Source organism: Triticum urartu, chromosome 6A (assembly GCF_056163025.1).
Source record: "Triticum urartu cultivar PI428250 chromosome 6A, HENAU_Tu73, whole genome shotgun sequence".
Taxonomy (NCBI): domain Eukaryota; kingdom Viridiplantae; phylum Streptophyta; class Magnoliopsida; order Poales; family Poaceae; genus Triticum; species Triticum urartu.
The window spans coordinates 577,949,684-577,965,961 of record NC_141878.1 but is presented as its reverse complement, the minus strand read 5'-3'; the positions used below and the strand labels follow the sequence as shown (position 1 = coordinate 577,965,961).

Genomic DNA, 16,278 nt, shown 5'->3' with positions numbered 1-16,278 from the left:
AGGGAGGAGGGGTTGTGGATGGAGGAGGGAGGAGGGAGAAGGAGGGGCGACTCGAGGAGGGAGAAGAGAGTAGGACGGAGGAGGAAGACGAAGCAAGGAGGGGCCAGCCGGCAGCGAGTGGAGGGAGGACGGAGAAGGTAGGCGGAGCGAGGAGGGGCCGGCCAGCGGCAGCTAGAGGGAGGACGGAGGAGGAGGCTGGTACCGAGTCCAGCAAGGAGGAGGAGGTGGCGACGGCGCAGATTGAAGGAGGGGCGACGGGGGAGGACTGGTGTGGGGGGTTGAGGGGGAGATCGAGTGAGTGTGAGTGTGAGTGGATCGGATAGGTCGGAGAGTGGGGGAGATGGAATGGCTTAGCAGTAGCGCGCTATAGCAAAAGGCGCTACTGCTAAACGACCTAGCAGTAGCGCCTTTCATAAAGAGCGCGCTACTGCTATGTGTCAGCATGTAAAAATAGACATCAAAAATACATTGATCATCAATGATCTTTTTGTGTACAATCTGATTTGTCAATATGAGTCCTCACCAGTTTAGGAATTGCTGAGGACTCATATTGCGGCCACAAATTTTACACATAGAGTTCAATGAAGACCAAGTGGTTGTGAAAGTTTGAGAAGTAACATATTTAAGGTGGTACAAACTCTCTTCACGAAGCGAGGTGGGACTAAATTTTTTAGTAAACTTAGCAGTAGCGGTTATTGTGTAAATGCGCTACTACTATGGTCCCTAGCAGTAGCGCTCTTCATACAAGTGCGCTGCTGGTAGAACTAGCCTCGCGGCGGCGTCGTGGCAATTATAGCAGTAGCGCGTCTTAGAGTGGGCGCGCTACTGATACATTCATTTCAGCAGCGAGGTTTGAGCACGAGCGCTACTGCTAGTTAGTAGCAGAGCCTTATTTTAAAGCGCGCTGCTGGTAAGATTCTGTGTATAGGCTTTTCCCTAGTAGTGACTGGAGGACTTAGTCCAGAGGGGGAGATATATTCATTACCATAGCCATACAAGCTAGACCTCTAGGGTTTAGCCATCACGATCTCGAGGTAGATCAACTCTTGTAATACTCATATTCATCAATATCAATCAAGCAGGACGTAGGGTATTACCTCCATAGAGAGGGCCCGAACCTGGATAAACATCGTGTCCCCTGTCTCCTGCTACCATCGACCTTAGACGCACAGTTCGGGACCCCCTACCCGAGATCCGCCGGTTTTGACACCGACAACAGGTGCGCGGGAGCATATCCAACCTATGGCCCAGCGTGAAAACGCCTGATGACCTGTCATGAGCCAAGGTGATTTTAAACACCTTATATGTAATCCGACAATCAATACTTGGCTACAGAAGACAGATTCATTGAACCAGTTTTCAAGATCGACGACCAAAGACAAAGAGCAACTCGGATGAACCGAGGAGCATCCAGACTTGAAGACCGGTTCAGGGGCTACTGATGGTGTTCCAACCAGGGGTCCTTCGCCACATCGTCTCCCACCTGGTGGGCCGGGCCTAGGACCCTCATGTCTGTTCGAGAGTGGGCCACTTTTGGGGCATATGACATATAAACAGAAGGCTCCCGAAGACTTTTCATGTACTCCAAGATGTTGGATTCGTTGATGACTCGATTTCCTCCTCCGTAACCCATTAGGATGTTTTAACCCTAGCCCCCCCCCCCACCATCATGTATCTATATAAGCCGAGGGGTATGGCTTGTAGAAAACAACAAAATAATCTCAACGTAGATCATATGTACTTTGTACTCCAAACCAAAGCAATACATGCAAGTAGGACGTAGGGTGTTTTCTCCTCAAAGAGCCCAAAATTGGGTAAACATCGGGTCGTTGTTACCATCTACTACTTGTGAGCTGTGTTGGGATTTTCCCCGAAGAGGAGGGGAGATGCAGTATAGTAGAGATAAGTATTTCCCTCAGTGAGAACCAAGCAGGTTATCGAACCAATAGGAGAACCACGCAAATTCCCGTCTTCAACACCTGCACACATAAAAGCAAATACTTGCACCCAATGCGGGCAAGAGGATTGTCAATCCCCTTGAACTCGTTACTTGCTAGGATCAAATCTTGTATAGGTAGATGGATAAATTGAGAAGTAAAATAAAAGTAAATAAATTGCAGCAAAGTATTTTTAGTTTTTGTAATATGATTAAAGTAGACCCGGGGGCAAACGGATGTCAAAACTGTATTCCTTAATGGATATCTTAAAGAAGAGTTATATATGATGCAACCAGAAGGTTTTGTCGATCCAAAAGGTGCTAACAAAGTGTGCAAGCTCCAGCGATCCATTTATGGACTGGTGCAAGCCTCTCGGAGTTGGAATATACACTTTGATAGTGTGATCAAAGCATATGGTTTTATACAGACTTTTGGAGAAGCCTGTATTTACAAGAAAGTGAGTGGAAGCTCTGTAGCATTTCTGATATTATATGTGGATGATATATTATTGATTGGAAATGATACTAAATTTCTGAATAGCATAAAGGGATACTTGAATAAGAATTTTTCAATGAAAGACCTCGGTGAAGCTGCTTATATATTGGGCATCAAGATCTATAGAGATAGATCAAGACGCTTAATTGGACTTTCACAAAGCACATACCTTGGTAAAGTTTTGAAGAAGTTCAAAATGGATCAAGCAAAGAAAGGGTTCTAGCCTTTGTTACAAGGTGTAAAGTTGAGTCAGACTCAATGCCCGACCACTGCAGAAGATAGAGAGAAAATGAAAGTCATTCCCTATGCTTGAGCCATAGGTTCTATCATGTATGCAATGTTGTGTACCAGACCTGATGTATGCCTTGCTATCAGTTTAGCGGGGAGGTACCAAAGTAATCCAGGAGTGGATCACTGGACAGCGGTCAAGAATATCCTAAAATACCTGAAAATGACTAAGGATATGTTTCTCATTTATGGAGGTGACAAAGAGCTCGTCGTAAACGGTTACGTCGATGCAAGCTTTGACACTGATCCGGATGACTCTAAGTCACAAACCGGATACGTGTTTTTATTGAATGGTGGAGCTGTCAATTGGTGCAGTTCCAAGCAGAGCGTCGTGGCGGGATCTATGTGTGAAGCGGAGTACATAGCTGCTTCGGAAGCAGCAAATGAAGGAGTCTGGATGAAGGAGTTCATATCCGATCTAGGTGTCATACCTAGTGCATCGGGTCCAATGAAAATCTCTTGTGACAATACTGGTGCAATTGTCTTGGCAAAGGAATCCAGATTTCACAAGAGAACCAAGCACATCAAGAGACACTTCAATTCCATCCGCGATCAAGTCAAGGAGGGAGACATAGAAATTTGCAAGATGCATACGGATCTGAATGTTGCAGACCCATTGACTAAGCCTCTCTCACGAGCAAAACATGATCAGCACCAAGACTCCATGGGTGTTAGAATCATTACAATGTAATCTAGATTATGGACTCTAGTGCAAGTGGGAGACTGAAGGAAATATGCCCTAGAGGCAATAATAAAGTTGTTATTTACATTTTCCTTATATCATGATAAATGTTTATTATTCATGCTAGAATTGTATTAACCGGAAACTTAGTACATGTGTGAATACATAGACAAACAGAGTGTCACTAGTATGCCTCTACTTGAATAGCTCGTTAATCAAAGATGGTTAGTTTCCTAGCCATAGACATGAGTTTTCATTTTATGAATGGGATCACATCATTAGAGAATGATGTGATTGACTTGACCCATCCATTAGCTTAGCACTATGATCGTTTAGTTTATTGCTATTGCTTTCTCCATGACTTATACATGTTCCTATGACTGAGATTATGCAACTCCCGAATACCGGAGGAACACTTAGTGTGCTATCAAACGTCACAACATAACTGGGTGACTATAAAGATGCTCTACAGGTGTCTCCGATGGTGTTTATTGAGTTGGCATAGATCGAGATTAGGATTTGTCACTCCGATTGTCGGAGAGGTATCTCTGGGCCCTCTCGGTAATGCACATCACTATAAGCCTTGCAAGCAATGTGACTAATGAGTTAGTTGCGGGATGTTGCATTACGAAACGAGTAAAGGGACTTGCCGGTAATGAGATTGAACTAGGTATTGAGATACCGACGATCAAATCTCGGGCAAGTAACATACCGATGACAAAGGGAACAACGTATGTTGTTATGCGGTTTGACCGATAAAGATCCTCGTAGAATATGGAGGAACCAATATGAGCATCCAGGTTCCACTATTGGTTATTGACCGGAAGTGAGTCTCGGTCATGTCTACATAGTTCTCGAACCCGTAGGGTCCGCACGCTTAACGTTCGATGACGATCGGTATTATGAGTTTATGTGTTTTGATGTACCGAAGGTAGTTCGGAGTCCCGGATGTGATCACGGACATGACGAGGAGTCTCGAAATGGTCGAGACATAAAGATCGATATATTGAAAGGCTATGTTTGGACATCGGAATGGTTCCGGGTGAGTTCGGGCATTTACCGGGGTATCGAGGGGTTACCGGAACCCCCCCCCCCCCCCCCCCCGGAGTCAATGGGCCTTATTGGGCCTTAGTGGGAGAGAGGAGGAGGCGGCCAGGTGGAGGGCGCCCCCCCCCCCCAAGCCCAATCCGAATTGGGTGCCCCCCCCTTTCCTTCCCTCTCTCTCCCTCTTCCTTCTTCTCCTACTCCTACTAGGAAGGGGGAAACCTACTCCTACTGGGAGTAGGACTCCCCCCTTGGGCGCGCCCTATGAGGGCCGGCCCTCCCCTCCTCCACTCCATTATATACGGGGGAGGGGGCAGCCCATAGACACACAAGTTGATTGTTTAGCGTGTGCGGTGCCCCCCCCCCTTCCACAGAATTCCACCTCGGTCATATCATTGTAGTGCTTAGGCGAAGCTCTGCGTCGGTAACTTCATCATCACCGTCATCACGCCATCGTGCTGATGAAACTCTCCCTCGGCCTCAACTGGATCAAGAGTACGAGGGACGTCACCGAGCTGAATGTGTGCAGATCGCGGAGGTGTCGTGCATTCGGTACTTGATCGGTTGGATCGTGAAGACGTTCGACTACATCAACCGCGTTTCATAACGCTTCCGCTTTCGGTCTACGAGGGTACGTAGACATACTCTACCCCTCTCGTTGCTATGCATCTCCTAGATGGATCTTGCGTGTGCGTAGGAATCTTTTTGAAATTACTGCGTTCCCCAACATACAGATGTGAAGGTTTCGGTGTGATCGAGTTTGAAATTTAGGGTTTTGACATATTAGAATGTGGAAAAGTGACTGAGGGTCTTGGAGCAATATCTTCAAGCACTTTGAGCAATTGAGTCGTGATCAAAACCTTATCCCATTTTAATAGTATTGCCTTTATTACGGACTCAATGTGATCTTGGATAACTCAAACAAAAATGAAGAGTCTTCAAGTTTTTGCCTATGTGCTTCCTTAGCATTTTGAGAGGTCCACATCCACATATCTTTCCCATGCCAACATTGAACTTTCCTGGAATCTATCTTTGAGTAGGCATTAGTTCAGTGACATATATTAATTACAAAAGCCATCTAGGGATTAGTTGGACTTTCACTCTTGTTCATCTTTCGATGCTTCATGCTCTGAGCTCAGAACGATTCTGCCGGAATTTCAAGACAACTCGAGTGCTATCTGCATACATGGTCTGACCATCCCCATCTTACACCTCACAACCCATTTGTACTCATGTGGACATGGCGCACTCCGTAATACTACGCGTTATATATGGTTGCAACACTGGAAACACTAAATACGGTGGAGTACAGGAGAAGGGGATGCCAACGTGTGTTATGCACTAGGCACACACATTGTTTTTTTATTGCGACAAAGAACGACGACACATGTACACATGTTTTATGCGTAGCAAATCGTGTGTGAAAGCTCAAATATCACACGCGACCTTTTTTCTAATCGTGTGAACTATATCGGACATGATACAAGTTGATGCAATGTATACAATGTTGCTAATTATAATCTGCGTGCTCGGAATAGCACACGGTGCTAGTATTCCAAATGTGTGCGATGAATTAGGTAATCGTAGACATTTGGATTTGGAGTACAGTGTGTTATCATCCGGACACGCTCATTTCCAGCGAATCGTGTGTGATGGATTCAACATCACACACATTATTATTGAATTTTGTGCATACTATCGCACTTAGTTTACTTTTTTGGGTTACGCGTGATGGACCGTTGATCACACGTTTAATTTTTTGGACACAAGGTTTGATTTGTACTATGTTTGATGATGTCATCACACATGCTTGTTGTTTTGTGCTATTGGGGGCTTAAATAGCCTCGTTGTGTAGTAATGCATGTTGAACATTATGCAAATATGTGCTGAACATTTGTAAAATGCACACTAAACATTTTTAAACACATGTTAAACCTTTTTTTCAAAAAATTCATGAACATTTTTTTAACATGAAAATATTTGTCAAGTGTTAGAAATTAGAGCATTTTAAAAAAATGGCATGAATATGTATTTTGTGTTATGTCCATCTATCTGAAATTGCGAGAACAAGTTTATTTCATTTCATAATTTTTCTAGAAATTTCATGAATATATGTTTAAATTAACAAATCTTTTTAAATGACATTAATAAAAAAATTGAAGTGTACGAATATTTTTTTACAAAATTATGTGAATATTTTTTTACATTTCATGAAAAAAATTGTTAAAATATGTGACGTCTGAAAATGAAATAAAAACGTATGTTTGCATAATTTTTGTAGATATACAGAGCAGGCACATATGCTCATAAACTATATGCATATAATCGCCTCTATGAATGCACGCACATACATTCTATCATGATGAGCACTTCCAAAAAACTGAGCCTACTAGCGCCTTACTATTGACGGAAACGTTACCCCCACTGAGTGATAGCCTGCCTTTATGAGATATCAAAGCGTCAAACCTAGGGTTTGATTCCTGATGGGCTGGAAGTATATCACTGCCTTCTTAACCATCCAAACACTTCTCATATAAACAACGACCTTATGAAGCGAACAACACTAGACACACATGCTTGTGTAAATTAAGCGTAGATGTGAGGTTGTCAGAATTGCGATTTGAATCGGATCGGAGCTTAGATGGTAGGATCGCAAATTGTAGAATCTTCACTATCATAATCGTACAAACATAGATTCTGAGAACCAGAATCATAGAATCAGAGGGATAAGTTTGGATCGTAAAGTCGTAGACTCGTATAACAGAATCGCGATTCTGACAACAATGTGTGGGACGCTGCCGCACACGTACATTTGTCGGGCCGGCCCATTTGTCGTGTGTTGTACGTGAGCGCAAAATGCACCTCGCAGTAAGGGAGTTATAGACACGCTAAGCACATGTTAAGCTCTGATTCTACCATCTAAGCTCCGATCCAATTAGTAATATATCTCCATCTCAGATTAGTAATAAAGGATAATAACACACGCTAAGCACACGTTACAGATGGCCCATTTCCACATCTACACACACACATTACACCACCATAAATCATCTTCTAAAAGCAGTCGGTTCCAAACACCGGCCCGAAACAAACAACGCAGCGTTATAAAGAAAAGAAAAAACAAGCAAAAAAGGCCCATATCTCTCTCGAGGCCTCGCGGCAAGCCCTGTGCTCTTTCTTCCAGAGGCCCAACGAAAACCAAGTTCAAATTCAAAAAAACAAAGGCTTCTCCCCGTATGTACCAGCGAGCAGCGCGCGGCGCGGCGAGGCGAGGCGGCGCACTTCACCCCTCCTCCGCCTCCGCGGCGGACGACTCCGACGCGGCTCCCCCCGATCCCGGCTTGGACCGGCTCCCTGACCCCGAGCCGCCCCCGGACGTCTTGGGCTTCCTCCGCCGTGGCTTCGGCGCCGCCGCCTCCCCCTCTCCGCCCTCCGCCGAGGCCTCCGCCTTCGCCGTCCGCCGCCCTTCCCGCTTCCCCTCGCCGCTCCCCGACCCCTTCCCTCTCGTCCGCCGAGGCTTCGCCTCCGGCTGCTCCGCCTTGCCCACCCCTCCTCCTCCTCCTCCGGGCTGCTCCGCCCCCGCCACCGCGCCCTCTGACCCGCCGCTCCCCGACGCTCCCTGCTGCGACTTGAACTCGTTCATCTGCAACCAAATCGGCCGGCCGGAACCGTGCGTCACGATGGAGAGAATTGGAGATTCACGTTGGAAATGGAAATGGCGCCCGCGCGCGCGCTTACCCAGGCGGGGTTGGCGACGGAGTTGTTGTCCCAGCCGATGTGCGCGACGTGCTTCACGTCCGTCGGGGCGCCGATCTGGATCTCCGGCTCCTTGGGGTCTGCAACTACCCGCACGCACACAACAACAGACTTTACAACACCATCCTACTGCATTTTGTTTCACAATTTTTTTTAACTTGGCAGCTTTTCATCTTCTGGTTGAATTCTATGCATGTTCATGATGCTTGATGTGAATATTGTTTTGGTGGTTAATTCATTGTGGCTGGTTAGAATTTAGGGGATTTGACTGTAGAATTGTGGCTGGTTTAGTGGGTGCTTGGCGCGTACCGAATATTTGCGAGATGTATCGGAGGCCCTTGAGAAGGCCCTTCATCTTAACTGGTTCCACAGGCGGCTGACCGCCCGCGGCACCCTGTGAGGAATCCACCACTTAAGTCTTTTGCGCCTTCCACCTCTTGATCTAAGCCTTCATAAGAAATATAATTATTAAGGCGTTAACAGATGAAAGTTTATTGTGCAAATCAAAAGGAAGAATCAACGATCCCACATTTACTTTGTTTGTAGATGAATAAACCCAATGTCATCATCCAGAGGTTTGTTTGTGCAAACAATGAAATGTGATGCGATCCTTTAAACTAGAGACTGAACTTTCAGCTCCCGGGTGCAGGGGCACCCTCAAGAACATCAAAAGTTTGATCATATTTGATCCCCCAAAATTTCAGATTTTTTCGATTTTTTTTCATATTGTTTTGAAGTTACTGTTCATGAGGGTGCCCCTGCACCAGGGAGCTGTCACACCTTTTCCTTTAAACTACCAAACAAAAATGAATGAATGACTTCTGAAAACAGCCCATCTGAAAGTTTTCTTCAGAATATATTGTTTGTAGATGAATAGACCCAATGTCATCATCCAGAGGTTTGTAGGTGCAAACAATGAAATGTGATGCGATCCTTTAAACTACCAAACAAAAATGAATAGAAATAACTTCTGAAAACAGCCCATCTGAAAGTTTTCTTCAGAATATAGTGTTGTTAATTGGCGCTGCCATGCATCAGGGGCTCATGGATTTGCTATCAGTTTTGGGTGAGATTATCTCTACATTCCATATAGGATCGAACCCGATAATGTGTAGAGCACAAAAGATGAATTACCAGAATGAACAGATTGAAACAATTTGTCCATTCTTTTGATATTGTGTTTCAATCTGTCTGCCACGCACAAGTAGATTCAGACAAAATAACCACCATCCAATGAAATCAACCCCACATACCTTAGGAACCAATATTAATGGAGCAACCAAGGCCAATCAACAGAATTTCAGCTTCTTGGTGACATCTCCACCGTGGTCACGACAATTGTCTTGCTCTCCTATTCTAGCATGATCTGGCGCAAATTGGCGAAAAATTTCAATCCTCTCCCAAGCTCCAAGAGAAGCAAGAAGACTAGATTCTCTTCCTAGTTGGGGGAAATGGAAGGGCTGCAAGTTTGTTGCCTTAATCTATTAATAGCCCACTATTTTTGGGTCTAGGTTTCCCTTGGTTGCTGTTCGTTTCAACACGTACCAGATTGAGAGGCCCTGGTTCTGTTTAACTAGTCTGGAGCGCAAATGGTGGGAACGGCCAGCTCAGAAAAAATAGGAGACATTTAGGTAGGAAGTCTGGCAGGCTCTTAGTTTACAGCCTCTTGTTTTGATTTTAACCATCTGTAATTGTATCACACATCCTTACCTCTGTTTAAGCGAAGGTAATTAATAAAATCTGTGCTGGAAGTTTGACCTAATTCAGCAAAGTAATGTCAGACATATATTATTTGAAATAGGCACACGCTTCAGCCTTTCCACATATATAGAAAAACGCAAATAGAAACAACTATACATATATTTGCCGTGAACGTTTGATATATACTTGTATGTAATACGTACAATGTTCACAGGATTTTTCATTTCCCTGTGTTTTTCTTCTTTGAGATCATAACTTCATGTGTTCTCCGTCAAAAAGAAATCAGGTGTTGGCCTGAATCAGATTTCTATTTTAGTCAAATAGTTGGCCATTTGACTAATTAATTTCTGCTTTAGCCTGATTAGTTGCAAGGACAGGCCTGGCGCAATGGTGAGTGGTGAAGTACTCCCCACTTGTGCCAAGAAGTCCTGGGTTCGACGTGGCCTCTCTGCGTTGCAATGTGCAAGGGTAAGGCTTGCCTCGTAGTATAATCTTTCCCCAGTGGGGGCTTCTAGCACCGGGTCTGTCTTTTGTGCTAATTATGTGCCATTTTATTTGTTGATTCTTACTCCTCTCCAACCACTGGATGCTAAAGAACCAAAACAAAATTTAACTCCAGGAATATAGTTCTGAAAGGAAAATCTTTACATATCTCGATGTATGCAACAACAGTTGAGACTTGAAGTGTTTGAAGTATATTTATGAGGACTAGCAAACTTTGCTAACAAATAATCCTACTGGTATTTAACTCTACAAGAAATGCAACCTTTATTCCTGAACAATCCCACTGGTATTCATTTCCCTTTTGTGCAAGTACCAAATTACATAGTGGGTCAAAAAATTACAGAACATACACATCAAAAATGGAAAATTTTCTGCCATACAACTGTTTCTCCAGTAAAAAAAAAGGACCAATCGAATCTTGTTGCTAAGGATGCTTTCCTGTACATGTCGCTATGATGCTTTTACCTGCAGTTCAGGAAAGTACAGATTATTTTATTTGCATCTCCTTACCGTATAATGGTATAGGTATCGACAGGAAACTCACTGTGCTAAAGAACCAAAACAAAATTTAACTCCAGGAATATAGTTCTGAAAGGAAAATCTTTACATATCTCGATGTATGCAACAACAGTTGAGACTTGAAGTGTTTGAAGTATATTTATGAGGACTAGCAAACTTTGCTAACAAATAATCCTACTGGTATTTAACTCTACAAGAAATGCAACCTTTATTCCTGAACAATCCCACTGGTATTCATTTCCCTTTTGTGCAAGTACCAAATTACATAGTGGGTCAAAAAATTACAGAACATACACATCAAAAATGGAAAATTTTCTGCCATACAACTGTTTCTCCAGTAAAAAAAAAGGACCAATCGAATCTTGTTGCTAAGGATGCTTTCCTGTACATGTCGCTATGATGCTTTTACCTGCAGTTCAGGAAAGTACAGATTATTTTATTTGCATCTCCTTACCGTATAATGGTATAGGTATCGACAGGAAACTCACTGTGGTTAGGTACTTCTCCTGAATCGTCAATGCCCCTCTACATGCCTTTCTTGCATCCAGGCTTCCAGTGATTTCATTCAAAATCTGTTCTCAGGGGACAGGAACATAAAAAACATAACTTTCGGTTCTGATCAACATTGTGTGTGTGTGTGCGTGTGTGCGTGGGGGGAGAGAGAGAGGGAGAGAGAGGACCTTGACGACATCATCGAGACCTTTTGCCTCCCCCAGTAACCGCTTGTTTCTAGCCTCTATGACGCTAGCTACAACAAAGACCGATAGAGGGATCTGATCGTCTTGCTTGGCTGCCTGCAATTTTTTCCTTTCAAACTTTCCACACTGTTTTAGGGTATTTTCATCTTTTGCATTTGGTGGTCCAGTGTTACTCTCCAACATTGAAAAAAACCCTGGATTGTACTCCATAGACCACATGAGCTGCAACATTTTGAAGATCAAGAAAATATAGTTTCAATTGTGGCCAGAACGCCTTCCATTAAGAAACCAATACCCCATGTAGTACAAATTGGAATTAGATTAAAAACTAAATGTCAATGATCATTATGTTTGATGACACTCCAGATTGAGTTGTCAAGAAAATTAATCTAGTGCACAGGCAACTAGCACACTACAGGTTAGTTAGCATTATCAAGAAATCTTACCTCCCAAAGGTACATCGTGTCTATAAAAGAGAACTCTCTACGAAAAATAACCATCAGCATCCGAAAGGCAAATAAGTATTCACCTCCATCAAGATTTTCTGCATACATTTTTTTATTAGGAAATACAAAAATTGGAGCTCGTTGTTAAATAATTGATGAAGCAAAGGCATTCGTTTCTTGAACAGTCTAATAAAGAAAATAAAATAAAATAAAGAACATTTAGCTCCAAAAAAAACTCTACCTAAATGCTCATGTAGCTTTGGGTCAACAGCTTTCATTATGGTTGACAAGGTGGTCAGCTGAGATCGAACTCCAATTGAGGTAGAAGTACTCTTGAAATTTTCACGCTGCATATTTTGAAGGTAAAATATTAAAGCTTTAAGCATATGCAGAAACATGAATTAAGTCAGATACCACATGCAGGCATGCAGCAGAAGAGCCTATTACTTCAGAGAAGTAAAAAAGCGCAGGCAAGAACTTCAGAGTTTTTTCGCGTCTTCTTTCGATACCAGCATCAAGTAGTTACATTTATCCGCGTTGTCCCTTTAAGGTTTGGGAAATCAACAGATGCTTGTGCAAAGCAAAACTGGCTAGCTAAAATTCAGAGTTCAGACTGAGTAGGTCTCAAATTATACAAGCATATATTATCTTACAATAATTGTATGCATTGTCTTTTAACTTTAAATTGTATGCATTGTCTCTTATAGCCTTTTAGTTTTATAATGTTATCTGTAGAAACATAATCTAAAATCTCGCGCTGCCACTATGATGCAAGTTAGCAGAAAGCAATGCAGTTCCTAAACAATTGAAAATGTAAACGATCCAAATGTTTCATTGGTGATAGAAGGATAGGGGTGCTTACCACTCTGCGCATCAGCCGTTCAAAGCACCAAAAAGCATCTGCTTCATGTTCCAAAATTATTGATATTGGTGAACAAAGATCACTCATTCCTGCTCATGCATAAAGGATTTAACAAGCATACACAACATAGCATTTAGGAAACTGTCATTGTTAAGAATTTCCCTTTTTACTAATACTTGATCCACATTTGTTTAAGAAATAATTGATCTGCACCCACACAAAGAAGATATGCGTTGCTTAAACAACTCACCCTGACAGTAACCAATGTCAGTGTCCACCCATGCGTACACTGTAAGAATGTCCCACAGCCGTGCCAAATTCTCCTGGCTCTCGTAATACACTAATGTCCGGTCAGTTCGGTTAACATCAAGACCTGCAATTGATCAGTGGAAGAATCAGAAAACTTAAAAACTTGAAGACAACATACGGAAACTGCTAATTTTTTTTACATGTGACGGATGCTGAAAACAGAGGCAATACTGCTGCTTACCAATTTGGTGCAGAAGAAGTTTCCATTGAATGACTTCTTTTGTGAGCGGACCATTATTGGTTTGCTGTTCTCCAGTTGAGTTAGGATCCTCGATAGGCTGGCCATCTTCTGTTATGACAGGCATAGTGATTACCCTTCCACTACCAACAGTCGTGTCCATTTCTCGGCACTTTGTTTTCAGTTTCTCATATTCTAACCTATGAAAATATTCAAATCAGTATAATCCTCATCCCATTCATATGTCGCCTTTATAACTTTCTGAAAAGCATGGTGAACATCCTGAAGCAAAAAAATAGCATTGCTATGTGCAGCATAACATGTGACAGAACTACATTAGTCCAGTTTTTCAGCAAATTGAAATGAAACCTCTAGATACAATGGCTTGAATGTGTATCCCCTTTTTGTGGACTGCTTCAGCTCTTCTAGAGAACCCAATATCTCTAAACTATTTATTTGAGCAATTTAAACTCTCAATTACTCATAAGTATGAATGTATGATACTATGTGTTTGAAGTAGCCATTATTGCAAAAATAAGGATCAAGAAAAGGAAGGTGGCTGGTGAGAATCTTTGCAAGATGATAAAAACTATGTATTGCTTCTAATGACATTAAAATGGAATGAAATGAACAGACAAAAGTAAGATGCAGATGAGATTAAAAAAAAACCTTCTCTGTTGTCGCAATTGATTCCTCTGTTCGGTAGTGCTTTTAGGGTCGTAACAACCGAGCAAATACTCCCAAACTTCTCCTTTGATGTTTGGGTGGACGCCCTGTTGGCATAACCAAAATAAAGACAAGGTCCTGGTTCAGTTAAACTGAGGAGTCACAATATGTGCTTAGATGCGGTATATATGCCCCAAGGGATACTAACAACTGACAAGAAAATGCATGGTTGTTAAGAAGAAAAATTGCAAGGCTGAAAGGGTAGAAAAACAGTACAGTGTGAAAGGTCTGTGCTAACAAACATGATTCAGAGTCCTCCCACTGAATCTTGTATCAGTTGAAGAAACAAAACAAACTGATGGAGCCAAAATAACAAAACATGCCCTGTGCAAATTCCTATAAGTTCATTTCTCGCGAATAAGTATTGACTGTATGTAGCAGTGTGCAGACCCTTTTTCAAAGAGCAATACAAGCTGTCAACTAGTCCTGAATGCGAGTTTGACTGCGGGTGTTGTTACACATGAACATGATACATAACATTTACCCTGTCCTGCCCGGGGTGTGAGATCGATACAATATGCGACTGAGCTCATCGCGCTGCTTGTGATGAATCTGGATAAAGAAAGATGTATATATATGTAGCTCACCCCACGCTGCACTCTCATGATCATTCCAGCGGCATCGAGGCAGCCCTCCTCGTTGAACAGCAGCTTCCATCTCCTCGGACTCAGCGTGCGGCGAGGCTGCCAGAGGACAAAAAACAACAACAACAGCACAATCAGTCAATAAACCAATGCGCTCGACGATCAATACAATATACAATACAATACAGTCATTGATCTCTGCATGCAATCAGCTTCTGAGCAAAGGAGAAAAAAAAAAGAGGCTAGCTCTGCATCAAAAGCGGCAGCCTATGAGACTCTGAATTTGCACATGGATACAGGGGATCCATATATAAGCGGCAGAGAGCCTCATGCTTGTGTTCTGCTCTGATTCTACCTATCTGAACATAGGCATCTAGACGGGGATGATAACTCGTAATGCAGAGAAGAGATGATATATGCAGAGGAAAAAGGCAGAGGGGGGATCGCGTGCGTGCTTGCCATGGGCTTGAAGCGGGACTTGGGGGCGTCGGTGCAGTCGGGGCGGGTGGGGTAGATGGTCTCCGGATCGATGAGCATGTCCGGGTCGTTGTAGCAGCACGCCAAGAACATCATCTTGCCTGATCTCCCTTAACAATCGACCAGATCGGAGACAGACAGATCGACCGGGACGCCGGCGACCGGCGGGCGGGGCCGAGGATCGATCGATCGCCTGCGGCTGGCCGGGGCGGGGCGGGACGGCGGATGAAGATCGCCGGGCGGATAAGGATCGAGATGCTCCTCGATCGGTCGATCTGTGTGACGAGAGGGAGAGAGGTCAGAGGTGGTGTAACGGCTAAATTTGGCCGGGTCGGGAGTGGGGAGAGAGAGAGAGGAAGGAGGAGCGAGCGAGAGCGAGGGGAGACAAGAAGCACGGCACACAGCTGCTGGGTGCCTTTTTTCTTTTTCTTTATTAATATTATTATCATTATTACAACGTCAAGCACAGCTGCTTTTTAATTATTATTTTTAATTAATCAAGCTGATTTTTAATTATTATTTTTAATTAATCAAGGCGTGTCGACAAGTTTCCAGCTGGAATTGGTCAAGTCCAGTCTATAGAAATTCTTGTACTCCCTCTGTTCACTTTTATAAGGCCTTAAAGACATTTCAGACAATGTGCAAAATAGCCTATTTTTCAGTTGTCTGAAATGACTTATAAAAATGAACGGAGGGAGTAGTATTTATTTCTTCTTTGAGGGGAAATTGATTACTAACACAATTTATTCTTCCTATATACTTCCTTCATCCGTTCCTAAATATTTCTCTTTCTAGAGATTTCAACAAGTGACTAGTACATACGAAGTGAAATGAGTGAATCTACACTCTAAAATATGTCTATACACATCCGTATGTGGTAGTCCATTTGAAATCTCTAAAAAGACAAATACAGAGTATTTAGGAACAGAGGGAGTATTTATATTATTCTTATACTCAATAACTGTTCTTGCGCATTCGTCGCATTCTGTATCGGCTGGTTGATGATTTGTTTTTTGCGGCTAGGATCGTTGTTGACCATCTTCATAAACTATAGGCTTCGATCGCTATCTGA

The 16,278-nt window shown here is 43.0% G+C and overlaps 2 protein-coding genes across 3 annotated transcripts; both read right to left on the bottom strand.

Annotated features, from left to right (window-relative positions):
• Positions 1-7,221: 7,221 nt before the first annotated feature.
• On the bottom strand, positions 7,222-9,739 carry LOC147966582 (uncharacterized). 2 transcript variants are annotated; one of them, XM_087528960.1, is made up of 4 exons: positions 9,456-9,739; positions 8,512-8,650; positions 8,185-8,288; positions 7,222-8,089 (listed from the first exon to the last, which is right to left on the bottom strand). In XM_087528960.1, exons 2-4 carry the CDS (start codon positions 8,555-8,557, stop codon positions 7,730-7,732), a joined length of 510 nt encoding a protein of 169 aa, XP_087385086.1. In that variant the 5' UTR covers positions 8,558-8,650; positions 9,456-9,739; the 3' UTR covers positions 7,222-7,729. The 2 variants fall into 2 exon arrangements, with proteins under 2 accessions (XP_087385086.1, XP_087385087.1); XM_087528961.1 differs by having other exon boundaries at positions 7,311-8,089; positions 8,185-8,282; positions 9,456-9,735.
• Positions 9,740-11,133: 1,394 nt separating this feature from the next.
• LOC125515320 (rab GTPase-activating protein 22) lies at positions 11,134-15,583 on the bottom strand. The gene is made up of 11 exons (XM_048680772.2): positions 15,189-15,583; positions 14,733-14,828; positions 14,089-14,192; positions 13,423-13,619; positions 13,183-13,305; positions 12,933-13,021; positions 12,312-12,417; positions 12,071-12,168; positions 11,607-11,846; positions 11,415-11,498; positions 11,134-11,335 (listed from the first exon to the last, which is right to left on the bottom strand). Exons 1-11 carry the CDS (start codon positions 15,300-15,302, stop codon positions 11,321-11,323), a joined length of 1,266 nt encoding a protein of 421 aa, XP_048536729.1. The 5' UTR covers positions 15,303-15,583; the 3' UTR covers positions 11,134-11,320.
• Positions 15,584-16,278: the final 695 nt, after the last annotated feature.

What these genes read in the sequence shown, in the direction of transcription:
- LOC147966582 (XM_087528960.1), bottom strand. Translation starts at nt 8,557, where the DNA reads ATGAAGGGCCTTCTCAAGGGCCTCCGATACATCTCGCAAATATTCG. An exon ending in ATACATCTCGCAAATATTCG is followed by an intron (nt 8,289 to 8,511) that starts GTACGCGCCAAG and finishes GCGTGCGGGTAG; the next exon opens with TTGCAGACCCCAAGGAGCCG. An exon ending in CCGTCGCCAACCCCGCCTGG is followed by an intron (nt 8,090 to 8,184) that starts GTAAGCGCGCGC and finishes ATTTGGTTGCAG; the next exon opens with ATGAACGAGTTCAAGTCGCA.
- LOC125515320 (XM_048680772.2), bottom strand. Translation starts at nt 15,302, where the DNA reads ATGATGTTCTTGGCGTGCTGCTACAACGACCCGGACATGCTCATCGAT. An exon ending in TCATGAGAGTGCAGCGTGGG is followed by an intron (nt 14,193 to 14,732) that starts GTGAGCTACATA and finishes TTATGCCAACAG; the next exon opens with GGCGTCCACCCAAACATCAA. An exon ending in AACGGCTGATGCGCAGAGTG is followed by an intron (nt 12,418 to 12,932) that starts GTAAGCACCCCT and finishes CAAAATATGCAG; the next exon opens with CGTGAAAATTTCAAGAGTAC.